Source organism: Amphiura filiformis, chromosome 3 (genome assembly GCF_039555335.1).
Source record: "Amphiura filiformis chromosome 3, Afil_fr2py, whole genome shotgun sequence".
Classification (NCBI taxonomy): domain Eukaryota; kingdom Metazoa; phylum Echinodermata; class Ophiuroidea; order Amphilepidida; family Amphiuridae; genus Amphiura; species Amphiura filiformis.
In genome coordinates, this window is record NC_092630.1 from 36,686,018 (window position 1) to 36,704,094 (window position 18,077).

The 18,077-nt window shown below is 38.4% G+C and overlaps 2 protein-coding genes across 2 annotated transcripts in view; one reads left to right on the forward strand and one right to left on the reverse strand.

Annotated features, from left to right (window-relative positions):
• Window positions 1–1,889: 1,889 nt before the first annotated feature.
• LOC140147230 (uncharacterized) lies at window positions 1,890–2,342 on the forward strand. Its single transcript, XM_072169010.1, has one exon. It carries the CDS (start codon window positions 1,890–1,892, stop codon window positions 2,340–2,342), a length of 453 nt encoding a protein of 150 aa, XP_072025111.1.
• A 2,384-nt stretch (window positions 2,343–4,726) lies between these two features.
• The window catches only part of LOC140147231 (uncharacterized), a 32,752-nt gene continuing 19,401 nt past the window's right edge, over window positions 4,727–18,077 (reverse strand). The window contains exons 5-6 of the mRNA XM_072169011.1: window positions 9,343–9,551; window positions 4,727–8,784 (exon numbers count right to left, since the gene is read on the reverse strand). Of these exons, the coding sequence (XP_072025112.1) occupies window positions 8,594–8,784; window positions 9,343–9,551 (400 nt within the window). The 3' untranslated portion in view covers window positions 4,727–8,593. The remainder of the gene's footprint in view (window positions 8,785–9,342; window positions 9,552–18,077) is intronic.

The following is an 18,077-nucleotide window of genomic DNA, read 5'->3' on the forward strand; positions in this document are numbered from 1 at the left end:
CATTCTTCTCGCTTCTCTTTTTTTTCTTGCTTGAAACGCTTCTATACTGCGGACGAACCCAACTAGCCGCTGGCTAGCCGAAAGGCGAAAAGGGAAGCAAATTATGTTAGCCTTCTCCTGCCAGTACATAGCCTCTCCTTACTCAAGACTCCTCATGGCCTCCCAGCGGTCACTACCGGGCAACTGGCATCTTGCGATACCAGGCAGACATGAGGGGATCTGGGAGCAGCAAAGGGCCCCAAAGGTGTGGTACGCAGGCCCACCGGCGTGTGGACACGCCCTGGTTACACACCAACCTTTGCCCCAACTATGGGTCAAATAGTCTTTTTTAAGCCTCTTTTGAAGTCGACTATACCCGATGACCCCCTTTTTTTAAAAGCCATACCTGATGACCCCCCTTTTTTTTAGTTGCGGCTACCCCCTTTTTTCTAGAATAGCATCATCAAAATGCAACAAAAAATGCAAAAACTGTCAAATTTTGCTCAATTTTTTCAAAATTATGCCGAAATTTTCTACCCGATGACCCTTTTTTAAAAATCTTATACTCGATGACCCCCTTTTTCAAAATATTGTACCCAATGACCCCCTTTTTTATTTTGTTTGTACCCAATGACCCCCTTTTTTAAAATAACGCTTTGTACCCGATAGGCCCCTACTTCGCGACTCCGGTAGGCACATACCCGTCACTTCCAAAGTTGAGTGCCCCCTTGGGGGTAGTTCACTACCTCAGGCGGGCAGTCTCGAGTACCCGGTATTGTTTCGGCAGAAGGGCGCCATGGATTACATTCATATCGCGACCAGTGAACACAAACAGGGAGTCCTGGGACCTGTACTACTTGCCATATCTGTTTGGAGACGGGATGGTAAGAGTGAAGGGCGATGTGGATCAGATAGTTTCTCTTTTGCTTCGGCCACTGGACAGCTGTGAGAAGGTAAACTCCAATGTCAAACCATTCTGTAGGAGTTGCGACCATCAAATGACGACTTTTCCTCAAAGCCTTATGGAAGGGACAAGTCTGATAAGAGCGTTTGTAACAGGAAAACCCTAATGAACTGCAAGAAAATCATCAACATCTCCACAATGAATGTGAGAACCATCCGAGAGAACAGATGTAGAGAAGAGCTGAGAGGTATGAAAGATTCATAAAAGCCAACAGGGAAGCAGCAGAAAAGGTTATTCCAGTCAAAAAGAAGAATAGGAAGGTACGGCTTTCAAGCGATATCAGTGGTGAGAGCAAGAGATGACATCAGAGAAACCTATGATGCGTACCAGTTGGATGCAACTGAGAGAAACAGACACATGCAGATATGGAAGCCAAGGCGAACTTAGAGGACGCATATAATACTGCTACGGAAGAAGATCTAAGTAAAAGGCTAAGAGCGGTTGAGGAAGCGCATGACAAAGCATGGACAAAGCTGGAAGCTAATTAATGAAATAACTGGAAGGAAAGCATCAGTGAAAGGTCAGCTGAAGGGAGACACACAGAATGAAAGGATTAACAACTGGTTCACCCACTTCAAAGATCTCCTAGGTAGCCCTCCAGAAATAGTGGAGAAGATGAGGATATTGTACCGGTGGCCAAGGATCTAAACATCAATGTGGCACCATTTAGTCAGGAGGAATATGCAAAGGCAAAGACTGCACTGGTAGAAGGGAAGAGTGCGGAGAGGATGGTATACCACCAGAGGTACTGAAAAGATGCGATCTGGATGGCATATTTTTGGAGTTTTGCAATCATGCACTGATTAAAGGAAGCAAGCCTGACCAGTGGTCTATTCTCAACATCGTACCGGGCATCGTACCAATTCCTAAGTCAGGAGATCTTAGTCAAGCAGGGAACTATCGAGGGATTAGCTTAAGCTCAGTTGTTGCCAAGATATTCAACTAAATGATACTCAACAGGATCAGGCCTGAAGTAGATAAAGTTCTTAGGATCAACCAGAATGGTTTCAGAGTTGGCCGAACAACAGTAAGCCACATACTGGCCCTAAGGAGGATCATAGAAGGAGTGAAGGCTAAAAACCTGCCTGCAATAATAACCTTCATAGACTTCAGGAAAGCCTTTGATACCATTCATAGAGGAAAGATGCTGCAAATTCTCAAGGCCTATGGAATCCCTAATCAACTTGTGGAAGGCATAGCAAGGATGTATGAAAATACCAAGGCAAAAGTAGTTTCACCAGATGGAGAAACTGAACCGTTTGATATTCTTGCTGGTGTACTGCAAGGAGACACCCTTGCCCCATACCTCTTTGTGGTGGTATTGGACTATGCATTGAGGGAGGCAGTTGAAGGCAAAAGAAGAGCAGCTTGGATTCCAGCTGGAGAAGAGAAGAAGTAGACGGATCGGACCTGAAGTGCTAACAGATTTAGACTTTGCAGACGACATAGCCCTATTGTCTGAGGAAATCCACCAAGCACAAGAGCTACTGCAAAGGGTTGAATCATCTGTTGGAAAAGTAGGCCTCAAAATGAACGCTTCAAAAACTAAGTTCATGTCTTTCAACCACAATCAACAGATATCTATACAGACAAACAACGGCACCAAACTAGAAGAGGTGAGCGACTTCAAGTATCTGGGTGCATGGATGGCTAGTACGGAAAAAGATGTAAAAACACGCAAAGCAGCTGCATGGAGAGCATGTAACAGCCTCAACAAAATCTGTAGGTCAACTCTCCCAAAGAAATTCAAGAGCCGTATATTTGCTGCTACCGTCGAATCGTCTAACCTATGGATGTGAAGCGTGGACTATGTCTCTCAGACTTTGTAAAGAACTTGATGGTTGCTACACAAGAATGCTTGTCAGTATACATCAATTGGAAGCAGCACATCACGAACAAAGAGCTATATGGTGACCTACCGAAACTTTCACAGAAGATCAGAGAGAGGAGGACACGTTTCGCTGGGCACGCAAAAGCAAAAATGAACCTGTAGCTAAGCTGATCCATTGGACACCAAAACATGGAAACAGAAAACCTGGTAGACCCCCTCTAACATAGGTGGATGTACTGAAACAGGACACTGGACTGGATGTTATGGATTTGGGAACGGCCATGCAGGAGTGACAGAAGGGTTTGGCGTGCTGTTGTAGTTCGAGGACACCGCTCATCTTAAGCAAAGTAAGCAAAAAACATTGTCTATAAACACGCGTTCTAGATGATGATTCAGTACGGCAAATCGGAGGATTCAGTACGCAAAACATGCAAAATCCCGGGGCAAAACGGCTATAATTGGCCGCGCGCAGAAAAAAAAGCCAATAGGGCGAATGCAAAGCTATAAAGAAATGTTAAAATGAAGAAGCTAACCAATATTTAAAACTGCACTTATATATAGAAGAGATTTTCAAAAACATGAAGGGAAAAAATAAGAAACAAAACAAAAAAGCAAAACAAAAATAAAACAACAAAAATCAATGATAATTCAGTACGAAATTACCCTTTGTCTTAGCAATATCGAAGCAATATTTTTCGAACATTATTATTTTGTATGTTTTTTGCTCTGCTTGCTATCTTCTGTAGATATCATTTAGTAGGGCCTGCAAAGAAAATAATTAATACCTCTATTTTTTTTCTTTATGTGTAATGATATTTAATGATTATTATTTTTAGCAATTACTATACGACGGGTTTAAAATATAATTTCTTGCGTACTGAATCATCATTGTTTTTTGGTGTTTTGTTTTGTTTAGTTTTTGTTTTGCTTTTGTTTATTTTTTCCTTCATGTTCCTGATAATCTCTGCTATATAAGTGCCGTTTTAGATATTGGTCAGCTTCTTCATTTTAACATTTTTTTATAGCTTTGCATTCGGCCTATTGGCTTTTTTTTTTTTTTTGCGCGCGGCCAATTATAGCCGTTTTGCCCCGGGATTTTGCGTACTGGATCTAGAACGCGTGTTAGGCAATGTTTATTAGAACATTATTATTTTGAATGTTTTTTGCTTTGCTTGCTATCGTCTGTAGATAGTATTTAGCAGGACCTGCAAAGAAAACAATGATTTTTTAATGATTATTATTTTGACTATCTACCAAAGATAGCAATTACGGCGGGTTTGTTCAAGAGAAAAGGTAATATCTTGCGTACTGAATCATCGTTTTTTGTTTTTGTATTGTTTTGGTTTGCTTTTTTAAAATTAAGTTTTCACTGTATTTAACCTGGTTTCAGCATTTGCTCGAGCTTGGTCCCATCGGGACCCAAGCGCGTCTCCGCACTTACCAAACACACACAGGTTGGCTTCATTAGCAGTCATTAAGGGGACTTTGTCACTAATATAAAAATCCGTCTTTTTTCAGCGACGGGAAGAACAACCGATTTCAACCGAAAATCGTTATCATCTAATCTAATATAAAATATATATTTTGACCATGCATGGTCATGATGGTGAAAAGATGGAAGTGTTGATTAAACTCGGTTAATCAAAGTAAGAAATTACAAAACATATGCCAATTGGTCTTTCCTTCAATTATGCAACAAAAACACCTGGGCTCCTACTGCCCATAACCCAAGGATCTCCACTGAACATGCTGAAATTAGCTTTGGACATGTTATGTGTTTCGGTTGATTGTTCCAGCAAACAAAATTACCGTTCGGTCCCTTTTTCTTCAAACAAGAGCACCAATTAAATTGTGCATTATCCATCTAAATGCCCTTCATACCTTTTAAATTCTTACCTGTAATCGTCATATTGAAGTGCCCTGTTGATTTAGACAAATTCAGCACACAAGAATTGAAATTTAAAGGTAAAATACCTGCTTTATTCAAACCATCTTCACATGTGCAACAAAAACCCGTAGAAAAATAAATTTTAGTTCACTATGATAACACAGAACACAAACTAATACAATCTTAATACACATTATGTGCAAATGACACACAAAATCACTTCTTAAAATCTTAATATATGAAAGTACTTATTTCCTTTACAGATCATCTTTACATTGCATTTTGTGGAATGATTTCAAGCTGCTTCTTTCAGTAATCTCAAGGCAAGCTATGGTACATGTTCATGAAAGTAGTATGCTTATCGCCGACGACTACAGGATCTACAATTAATAAACCTTGAGCTTCCTAAGAATTTGAACAGTCGTCCATTTCTAATCTGAAAGCTACAGGTAAATGGTTTCATTATAATATAATTATTACGTTTCTACGTGACCCCCTATTTGCGACTTTTATTATTTATAAAGTACTACTGCTAGTACTTCAAGTGGATTTTAATGTAGTTTTGGATACTATATATAGCAAAGGGTAGGGCCTAATTTAACTCTGGAAATTAACCAATCACTAGTTAATTTCACTTATTGCGTGGCCTGACTTGTTTTCTCGATGCTGAACACCAGCATGTCTATCAAACTTTGGATGCAAAGTGCTCAATAAACGTGGAATTCAGTTCACGGAATGGAACAGAACAAAAGTGATAAAATAATACCCATGTGGTACAAAAAGAAATGTTAAAGAAATCAAATGTTTAAAGTGCATATGCCACTACAAAATCTGGCAAGTTTACATTGACCACAAGCTGTAAAAAACATCATATTCTTACTTTAATACTCATTGTGCCTCGTGTTCTTCACTTTATACAATAAAATTTATTCTTAATAAGTCCTGAACTTGGTCAGAATAATAAAGCCCTTGCAAATACCACTTGGTTTTCAGATGACTGTGTAGAATTAGAATGGGAAAAAGACAAGGCACTGATCGCAAATATTTACATACATACACGTATTATAATAAACATTTAAATCATGTCAGATGTCCCTTTCCAAATGGAACGGACCGTAATCTCCGTTCATTTGACTGCAAAATGTATCAAATAAATGAAAATAATAAATAAAATGACCAATAGTTCCACATTCATAAGCATTTCTGCAAACTACAAAGTAAACAAATTTGCAATCACCACAACGGAATAAAGTAGACAAGTTAAACTACGGAAAAAAAACTTGGATCTTACTACACTTGTAGAGCGACTAAACTAAATAGAAATGAGTACAAATTAGTAAATTCTACATATCAAACTGATTATTTCTATAGAGGAAAATAAGCTATTACAAATATATATAAAAAGTTATTAAAAAAGGTAGTACTTGCATCTCTTTCAAAGGTAATCCCGTTGAAAAATTACCTATAATATCGCACTAAAGCCGTTACATGTGCAATTTAATAGAATTAATTCCGAATGGAATCTTACTTTAAAATCTATAATATTTCAGCCAAGACTGGGTTGTGTGCAGGGGCAAGTCCGTACACTACATCAGTCCTTACACTATTATAGAAGACTTGCTTTGTTTAGATGATTTTCTCTTTTGTTCTATACCCACAACATTAAAGACATCGTTACTCTTTAAAACTTTGTATTCAGAGCTAACGTTGAATAGACAAAATTCTGACCGTTTACTTGCTACCAGAACGATGCTTTTACTCATGCCCACTCATACAAAAATGGTATACGCATCTCATATCAACATGGTTAAATATTCCAAATATAAAAAATGTGTGGCACCATAAAGGGAACAGACTGAAAGACAGAGGCGGCTCTATATGAAACGCAGCTAGTTTCGTCACAAGGTTGACCCATCTCCCTAGTAAAAGATGAGTAAAACGTGATCTATTGTAACCCTTCCTCCTTCACGAAAAATTAATTTCATTCATACAGCTTCATCTATCTATTAGTTTGTTCCCTAATAAGCCTTCACCTGATAACTTGTTTTATCAAAAATCAGAATAATAATAATAAAGTAGGCGCCTAGATAGTGTACTTGAATACTGAAGAATACACAAATAAATTGAAAATCATGATACACGATTTGTGAAAAATGAAGATCCGATTATTAACCTATTTGTTTAACAAAGGTTTACTGTACACTGTCGAGTATAGGCCTACACAAACTCTTGTAACATAAACCATAACCCGTTATCAGAGCTTTAACGTATTGCTTTTTATGACCTCAAACAAGTCTTTTATTAATGTACCCAATCCTTCTACTATATATAAAACCGGATCCAAAAACTAAATCTATGCTACGTGAACAAGAGTTGCTTGCAAATAGAAGCCTATAGGCATGCGTATATATAATAAAGCAGAAACAACACCCATTACATGTTTAACGTAATGCCGTGATACGTATGCATGTTTCTTTTTAGTGTCGACGCATACGCATAATTCTTACTTTCTAGTATATACTAATAGCTACTTTTTATGATACGTGTGCATGTTTCTTTGTCTTAATTCTCTAGTATATACTAGAGAATAAAATGTCGACGCATTTTATTCTCTAGTATATACTAGAGAATAAAATGCGTCGGCAAAGAAATATACACAGATGTCATGAAATGTAGTGCAGCACAGAACCCGATTCGTTTGCAACAGAAGCCTTGCTTATAGTTTTTGTATGTGCATCCATTTTATATAAACTCCTCAATAAGTTCTTTCAAACATCTATATCTAAGATTATTTGTGACATAAAATTGTATATTCAAGATTGACATGTTGCATATCAATGGACAGCTAATTTATTCCCTTTCACAATGACACCACATTTGAAACAATCACCTTTTTCACGGCTGAGTAAACGTTTTGTGAATGTAGTGGGGTCTCAAACAGAATGTGCCAAATTGACCATTATTCTGTCGTCCAGCAAGCTGACAAGATATCCTATTGATATGCAACATGATATGAACATGTCGCAAATAAACAGAGAAACAAGGTTCGTTCAATCCGAGATATAGATGCTTGAAAAAAAACCCCAAACTTCTTTTGAGGACTTTATTATGCAAACTTATTTTTCGTGCATAATGAACATTCCATGCGAGTTTAACAATTAGAAAAATAGAACACGCCCTAGTATTTTTAGAATATTTTACGCAAACGGAACAAGACAACACTATTTAGAATGGCACCATTCCCCATTATTCCGTATCTTGATTTACAACTTAAATCCTTAACGAATATTCACAACGAAAAACGTGCAATTTTACCCAACCAAATTTAAACATCCTATTCAACTAATCAAATTTCGTGCGAGTTACGTGAGTTGAAAGTGGGCAACTATGACGAAAACAAAATTTATGATGCAATTACTACTAACAGATGTGGTGAATGTTCTGAAGTTTTTTTGAATAAGGTTCTTAACAGAGCTCTTAAACGTGATCCCATTTTGACCAACCATCGAAAAACATTCCACCATATTTAATAAAATAGGCAACGGTTGTGTTAAGTTCCAACAAACATGAGAAAGGGCTAAGCTTCTAGTTATTGCATAATAAATATTGAGTTTCCTGTAATTTCAAGTCAAATTTTTGCGCTTGTCGTCAAGACATGTCATTTGACAATCGCCGTTTCTAGAGTGGGAAACTAGATTGCAGTGTTGGTATATATAAATATAAAAACTTGCCACTTTACCGATATGCAAAACAAGGCACTACATAATACTATAATAATAATCTTAACAAGGATTCAAACACTCATAGTACTGAAAATCAATCATTTCTAGCCAAATCAAGGTCATTAATCAAAGTCTTTATAAAAAATAATACTGAGTTGCAAAGAATCATGGAGGTGAAAGCATTTCCAGATGCAACAACCCTAAGCAAATCACTTTAACCTATACTGTCCATGTTGGGAAAGTGTTCTCATCGGTGAAGACCTGCCTGTCTGTTGTTCAGCACTTGTACCAGGTTTTGACGTACTACGACCACGATACTTGACAAGGAATGCTGGCAAACTACAAACCTCTACACCAATGTTGCTGAATCTTCTGGCGATGTCCGAATTGGGATCAATGGCTACAAATACGACAGTACAAATAAAGATGTTATATTATTGCTAGTATAATTATACTATTACTATATAGCAAATAAACGTGTGTATTTTATTCTTGATGTCATTGGTATAACTTGGGTGTAACTGCAGTACACGACCATGAAATAAATAGGCATACGTTTGCGAAGGCTGTGGCTTAACTACAGATACAACTAAGACCTATGAGAACGTTTACTGGTCAAATGAGCAGACCATCCTAAGTAAATATTTAGCACAGCATTTAGACCCACCCAGAATTGTCATCAATTACAACCAAATGGAAGGCACAAAGAACTAGAACAGAAGAGCATATAAATGGTGCTAATCGTGAAACAAATGAATAACCAAAATAATAATAGTTGGTAACGAAATATGAAAAAGAAATAACATTGATTTTACAAAATACTAAGGGTATAGACGAAAATAGAGAAAAAAAATCAGTAACGATTGCGCAAATTTTTTGATAGCCTAGAAGAATTGGTCATCGTAAGAAAGAAAGTTACAATAATGATCAACTCAAACATGTTACGCATAGTACTTACACGATAAGAATACACATCGTCTTTTCTCTAGCGCATGCATAGCTTGCAGTCCTATGGTGCAATTCAAATAATCTCCAGCTTGCGAAGCCTGGGTGTCACAGGCGTGGCTTTGCAACAGAGTTACCACGTTGTTCTTGCGTTGTAGATTTAGGGTTTGAAGACGGGCATACGCATTTTCATACTCTACCGATGTGGAAGGCTTGGTTTTCCTGTAAACGTGAAAAAGAAACTGATAGTTCACTGGTAATATCATTTGGGCCTATATCTTTATGTTGATGATGATGTATTTGATTTATGTAATTGTTATTTTTGATTCACAACTATCTTGTCATGCGTATTCATGCGCAGTTTTACCATCCGTTGATTACCGGTACCATAACCATGATAACGACCTGGCCTGTAAACCATGATCAAGGAACTTTGCCACATTCGTGCATAGTGTCTACAGTCTGCTTGGCACCTTCCTATTCATTCCTTTAACTTGTGATTTTTAAAAACGCTCTAATTATTTTGCCAATTTTCGTTAATGGATCCCTAGGGCGTTTTTCAATAGTCGCTCAAATTTCAGAGAACAATTGACGAGGCTCGCTCAAGAAAGGTCTACTTCCCAACTCACAACTATTGCTTTCGTAAATGGTAGCCCAACGATACTGTTCCTAGCCTTGGTTTCAATACGTTTCCAACATGAAACTTATATAGAGTGCATTTGAAACGGACCGAAATGTACGGTACACTCTATTTGGCGGGCTTTTGAAATGAAGACATGCTCTCATTTCATAGAATATCAGAAACAAAAGCTCTATTCATGATGTTAATTCACGGTTGTTTGATAGCATGTAAACTACATCATTTTTAAGAAAAGGTGAACACTGATGGCGCTATTTATCTTAAATCGTGCTTTTATCTTTACAACGAGTAGACACTGGTATAATGGCATTAAAATATCAGAAAGAGTGACAAATAACGAAATATACAATAAAGTTTTTTATCATGAAATATTAGGAATAACTTATATGGCTAAATTAAATTTAACATATATGTAAATAGCGCCCTCAATTTGCACATAAATATACAGTTTATATATTTACATTATAAAAATATACACAGTATAAAAAATACCACAAAAAAAAAAAGCAGAAAAAGATGAATCTACGTCAAGTCTAGAATGGAACATTATATATTTTGTTAGAAAATTTAATAAATTTATCACATGAATTGAGTAGGCCTAGTATTTTCAGGTAAAGATATCTTTGTACCGTACATTTCGGTCCGTTTCCAACGCAATCTGAAGTCTGCACAAAAAGTAACTCAGCTGTTATAAATACGCCTATAGATTCAGAACTAATAATTGTTTTCACAATAGTTCAACATAGCGAGAAGGATGATTTATTTACGCGAATTTTGATACCCCACTTGTCCAATTTTGTTCAATATTGACAATACAGCAGTGTTTTGAAAGAAAAATGCCCCAATTTAAAAGTTGCAGTTATTTGTATTGATTTCAAGTAAGCGCGAAGATAATGGCGGGTTTACGTGTTTACAGTGCTGGCATTATAACCATTGATCGCTGTAAACTGCAGCTTTTAAATTCGGGTATTTTTCTGTAAAAGCACTACTGTGTTGTTAATTTTGAACGACATTTGACGAATGGGGTATCAAAATGCGTGTAAATAAATCATCCTTCTCGCTATGTTAAAATATTGTGAAAACAATTATTAGTTCTGAATCTATAGGCGTATTTATAACAGCCGAGTTACTTTTTGTGCAGACTTTATATTAGTTTCGTGTTGGAACGTATTGAAGCCAAATCAGTGGCGTCGCCTTTGTTGAAAGTGGGGTTGGGGGGGGGTGGGGCAGGTTGTTCAGTTCCCCGAATGGAGTCTGATTAGGAGCAAATTTTGATGTTTTTCCCCCGAATTACCAACAAAAGTGGGGGGGGCATGGCCCCTGCCCCCCCCCCCCCTTTGCGCACGCCACTGAGCCAAATACTAGGAACAGTATCGTAGGGCTGCCATTTACAAAAGCAATAGTTGAGGGAGGAGGTAGACCATTTTTGAGTGACCCTCCTTTATCGTTTACTCTGAAATTTGGGCAAGTATTGTAAAAACACCCTAGGGATTCATTAACGATAATTGGCAAATTAGAGCGTTTTTAACAACCATAAGTGAAAGGAAGGAATAGGAATAGGAAGGTATTGAACTGGTGCCAAGCAGACTTAAAGTGGTTCCCGAAATGTCTTTGTTAATTAAATATAAATTGGAAGTTGTGTGATTTATTAAAGGATATTCATTGAGCTTAGGTTTTTTGGAAAAAATGTGTGATCACCGAGATTTTAAAGCAGCAATCAGAGAGAGAGAGAGAGAGAGTTAAATCAAAGACGAGACTCGGCTGGTCAGAATTATACCCCATATGGAAGGGAAACTGCATCCGCAAACAGCCGATTTTTATCCTTTCCTTCCAAATTTTACCTACAAGTATTATTTTTCTTTCGAGCAGTCTGCTATAGTGCTAAGCTACAGATAATTTCAGATGACCCATTTGAAATACTAATGTAACTGTCATTTGCGATATAGCGTTTGATTTCGGGCATTCCATCACGGGCCCTTGTCTTCGTCACCCGTTCGTCACGCTTACAAGGACAAAGGGTACATGCCACAAAATAGCTTTCCGTGCAAAATAGGGGTCACGTTTTAGGCTATAAGTCGAGTTACGTCTTACTTTGAAATATATATTTGATATCATCTGAATCAGAACAAAATTCTGCATAACATATCTGAAAATGACACCATATTTTAGGTCTACTTTTTGAGAAAAATACCGTGTTTACGTCCGACTGCTAACCGCGTTTTGACCTCGTGTGTTCATGCGCTCATCATCGTAAACATCACTCAATTTTCGCGTTTTCTGTTCAAATTAGTAGAGATCACATTCACAAGTTCTAGCAAAACACGATTTGCAACACTAAAATTGTTAATATTGTACCGATTTTGCACAATTTTTATGCAAAGTTGGGACTATAGTCGTGAAAAACTTTTACCGGAAACCGCTTCACAGGCGGATTTAGTGGTATGAACCCTAAAAGGTGCTGGCACATGCGGTGCAAAAGTATGTAAATATCCCGGGGTAAATATACATCATGGTGGGTGGGTCAAGGCCCAATATAGTTCGTCAAGGGATGTCATGGCGGGTCAAACGGTTTTATGGTGGGTAAATGGTGTCATGTTTGAGCCCAGGGTGGTGTCAAATGAAAACAAATAGGGCATACATGTACAATAAAAAATCTGGGGTCATACATCTAGTAGTTTTAAAGTTACCAAAAAAATTTTGGGTCCCCAATTCAGGGTTGCCCATTTCTCCTGTGCTTTATACGACAATTTTAAATAGATTTTCGTTTCTATAGCAAATTATTCATTTTTTCTGCTTTTTTGTGGCAATTTTTATTATATAAACTATATTTGTGCAAATTGAGGCCGCTATTTACATTAGCTATATAATATGACCTATTTCTTACATTTCATGATAAAAAGTTTTTTGAAACTTTTCTTGTCATTTGTTAGTATTTATTCTGATATTCTAATACCATTATACAAGTGTCTACCCCTGGTAAAGATGTAAACAAGATTTAAGATAAATAGCGCCATCATTGTTCAAGTTGGCTTAAAAATATGACAGTTTTACATTACAACCGGGCAGAAGGATGGGAACATGTTAAAATCTTGGACAGAGAAAGCAGGGAGGAGTTAAAGAACAATTTACGTGAAACGTGAGGAGCCTTCACTGAATAGGGGAGGTGGCCTACGTCATAACTTGGCCGGGGCCTACAGTTCAGCGATCAGGAAGATACCTCTCAGGTTGAACTCGAAGGTGACCTGTGATACAACAACATCCGCTTCACAGGTCAATGAACTTTTACCGCCAGAAGATCAGTCGGGCTGATGATGCGTTCAGGATCGAACGTGAAAATTTCCCACTCAAAGTTGACTAGATTATAGTTCAAAATATCTATATAATAAATACGCATCGTCTGTATATCTGTGTGTCTGTCCGCCTATTTTCTCGGAGACTAGGGGTCACACGTTCCTCAAACTTGGTGGGTGGGTGCAGCTCGACTCCACACAGAACAACTTTGTATTGGTTAATGGTTAGTGGGTCAAGGTCACCCGAGGTCATCCAGGGGTCAAATTAGTAAAAACTGTTTTTCTCAGAGACTGGGGGTCGCACGTTCCTCAAACTTGACGGGTGGTGCGTCTTGACCCGGGATAGAACAAGTTTGTATTGGTTAGTGGGTCAAGGTCACCAGAGGTCATCTAGGGGTCAAATGAGTAAAAACTGTCATACTGGCATGCAACTTGGTGGCTAGGTGCATCTTGACCTAAGACGGAACAAGTTTATTTTGGTTAGTGGGTCAAGGTCACCCAGGGGTCATCTGAGGTCAAATTAGTAAAAACTGTTTTCCGCCTATTTTCTCAGAGACTAGAGGTCGCACGTTCCTCAAACTTGGTGGGTGGGTGCATCTGGACCTCAGACAGAACAAGTTTGTTTCGGTAAGTGGGCCAAGATCACCCGAGGTCATCCAGGGGTCATATAAGGTCAAATTAGTAAAAACTGTCGTATGGGCATGAAACTTGGTGGGTACAGGCAACTTTTAGAGTCAAATTTTTGGACGGTCATTTTGGGGTCATCCAAGGTCAAATTACTAAAAACTGTTGTATGGGCATGAAATGTGGTAGGTACAGTCAACATTTAGAGCCAAATTTTGGAAGGTCATTTCGAGGTCACAAGGGGTCATCTGAGGTCAAATGAGTGAAAACTGTCCTATGGGCATAAAACTTGGTGGGTACAGTCACCATCATAAAGGTAATCACGACAGCCGAGAACCGCCAAATACGGGTAACCGCCTAGTCTATATAATAATATGCAACGTCTGTGTGTGTCTATCTGTCTGTCCGCCTATTTTCTCGTAGACTAGTCATACTGGCATGCAACTGTCATACTGGCATGCAACTTGGTGGCTAGGTGCATCTTGACCTAAGACTGAACAAGTTTATTTTGGTTAGTGGGTCAAGGTCACCCAAGGTCATCTAGGGGTCAAATTAGTAAAACTGTTTTTCTCAGAGACTGGGGGTCGCACGTTCCTCAAACTTGACGGGTGGGTGCGTCTTGACCTGCGACAGAACAAGTTTGTATTGGTTAGTGGGTCAAGGTCACCAGAGGTCAAATTAGTAAAAACTGTCATATGGGCATGCAACTTGGTGGGTATGTGCATCTTGACCTAAGACGGAACAAGTTAGTATTGGTTAGTGGGTCACCCAGGGGTCATATTAGTAAAAACTGTTTTCCGCCTATTTTCTCGGAGACTAGGGGTCGCACGTTCCTCAAACTTGGTGGGTGGGTGCATCTGGACCTCAGACAGAACAAGTTTGTTTCGGTTTAGTGGGCCAAGATCACCCAAGGTCATCTGAAGTCAAATTAGTAAAAACTGTCGTATGGGCATGAAACTTGGTGGGTACAGTCAACGTTTAGAGTCAAATTTTTGGACGGTCATTTTGGGGTCATCCAGTGGTCAAATTAGTAAAAATGTGTGGGCATGAAACTTGGTGGGTACAATCAACTTTTAGAGTCAAATGTTTGGATGGTCATTTTGGGGTCATATTACTAAAAACTGTTGTATGGTCATGAAACGTAGTGGGTACAGTCAACGTTTCGAGCCAAATTTTGGAAAGTCATTTCGAGGTCACAAGGGTCATCTGAGGTCAAATTGGTAAAAACTGTCCTATGGGCATAAAACTTGGTGAGTAGTCACCATCAGCCAGGTAATCGCGATAGCCGAAAAACCACCAAATACGGGTAACCGCCTAGTCCTACTATAATTAACCAGAATCTGTACGTCTGTCCGCCTCTTTTCTCGGAGACCGGAGGTCGCACGTTCCTCAAACTTGGTGGGTGGGTGCAGCTTGGCGCCAGGCAGAACCAGTTTGTATTGGTTAGTGGCTCAAGGTCACCGAAGGTCATCCAGGGGTCATCTGAACTCAAATTAGCAAAGACTGTCGAATGGGCATGAAACTTGGTGAATAGTCAACATTTAGAGCCAATTTTTCAGAAGGTCATGGGGTCATATTAGCAAACACTGTCGTATGGGCATGAAACTTGGTGGGTACAGTCAACATTTAGAGCCAAATTGTTGGAAGGTCATTTTGGGGTCATCTGGGATCACCCAGGGGTCATCTGTGGTCAAATTACTAAAAATTGTCGTATGGGCATGAAACTTGGTGGGTACAGTCAACATTTAGAGCCGAATTTTTGGAAGGTCATTTTGAGGTCACAAGGGGTCATCTGAGGTCAAATTAGTAAAAACTGTCCTATGGGCATAAAACTTGGTGAGTACAGTCACCATCAGCCAGATAATCACAACAGCCGAGAACCGCCAAATATGGGTAACCACCTAGTCTATATAATAATACACATTGTCTAAGTATGTGTCTGTCTGCCTATTTTCTCGGAGACTGGGGGTCGCACGTTCCTCAAACTTGGTGGGTGGGTGCATCTTGAGTCTTGACCCCATACAGAACAAGTTCGTATTGGTTAGTGGGTCAAGGTCACCCGAGGTCAAATTAGCAAAAACTGTCGTATGGGTATGAAACTTGGTGGGTACGGTCAACATTTGGAGACAAAATTTTTAAGGTCATTTTGGGGTCATCTGAGGTCAAATAACTTAAATGACCCGGTGTTATCACTTAACATTGACTATGTGTACGCATGATCGTTCCCAATTTCGAGAAAAAAGGGGTTATGTTTAAACTATGTTCGCATTTAAGAGTCAAACATTTTTGGAAGGTCATTTTGGGGTCATCTGAGGTCAAATTACTAAAAACTGTCATATGGGCATGAAACTTGGTGGGTACAGTCAACATTTAGAGCCAAATTTTTGGAAGGTCATTTCGGGGTCATCCAGGGGTCAGTTGAGGTCAAATTAGTAAAAACTGTCGTATGGGCATGAAACTTGGTGGATACAGTCAACATTTTGGGAAGGTAATTTCGGGGTCACCTGAGGTCAATTTAGTAAACAATGTCGAATGGGCATGAAACTTGGTAAAAATAAAAATTGTTGGATGGGCATGAAACTTGGTGTGTAGTCACCATCTGCCAGGTAATCGTGCCCAGCCGAGAACCGCTAAATACGGGTTACCATCTAGTATATAACAATACTGACAACTATATAAAGCCGAGATAAAAATGGGTCCAAGTTTGGTAGTGTTTATTATTGAGACTTCCTGTATAAATCACTCAGTGAACGATTTTGTAGAATTTCACTTGTGTGCCTGTTACCCTATCTTTTATAAGATAATATTTAAAAAAATTGTATGATGTATATTTTGTTTTGCATCAGGATTCATGGGAGACTAAATTACTGAATTGACTTTCTATGAATAAATCAAGTTTTACTACTACTTTAAGGGCTGGGGTGTGAACGTTTGGACAATATATTTTGTGGGACATGAGAGCACATCAGACATATGGAAATGCATTATGAATATGAAGAACGTCCTTCTGATATCAAGTAATTTTGATTTTTTGAAATTTGCGATATAATACACATTTGGCAAATGAATAAAAATATTTTTGATATTTAACAGTCCTCGAAGTAAACTTTATAAATCTATGATAATTATGTACTTTAAGTGTATGTAGCTGGGATGAAAACCTGACAATCAATTGAATATATGAATACAAAACCCACCTAAGTCCATACTTCGGCCAAATTGAGTTAAGCATGGGAAATTGTTGCTATACATAGGCCTGTCATATGTATGAAAGAACAACTCAAATTCATCCTGTGTCTATTGAGCATGTCAAAAATAGCTTGTATGAAAGAACCACCCAAGTCCATGATTTGAGTCTTGTAACACATTGATTGAAATCCAGTATGTCCAAAAGTCCACTTGTAACATATTCATGGCTAGAGAGTGACTTTTGAAAAAAATGGGTTTAAACAAGGAAAGTGTGTGGTTTATATTACATGGCAGAAAGCTTATCAACATTATACATACATGTGTGCTTTATTTTGTATTATCTTACTAGTGGTAATCTCATTCCAACATTGTTGTCTTTGTATATGTGACCGTTCACGGCGAATGAGCCGTAAATTCCTCCCCCGGTCAATTTTGTTTTATTTCATGTTTAACAAATATACATCATAAGCTTTAAAATGGTATATCATTTGACTTCAAACGATACCCAGAAGCAGGGTTATAGTTTGTTAAACTTTGCTCCTTCAACGACATTGAATACGACATTCGTACACATTTTACGCTGTAACTCAGAATACAATTTACGGAATTTACGGCTCATTCGTGCTGTACGGTCACATATGATTAAAAAAAACACCCAAGTCCAGCATTTAAAATGAACCCCACATTCATTCATTTCATTCGGCTGCGAAGCAGGCGACTACAAAGTTTCTCCATGTACTACGATCTGAAGCCAAAGTGGCAATGGCATCTGGCAGTAGAAAGTTGTCGAAATCCCCCAACAGTCCCTGAAAAGCTAATTGTCATACCTAATACAGTTTAACCCACTCATTTGCACTTACCATATTGACCAGGTAAATCTAACCGAAGGAATTAAACTGATACACTGGTTTTTTCTCAAAATCACTTCCCATGGACTTGGGTGGGTTTTAAATTCATGTATTCAATTGAAAATTGGGACCTTTGGTATTGAAGATATAGATTTTT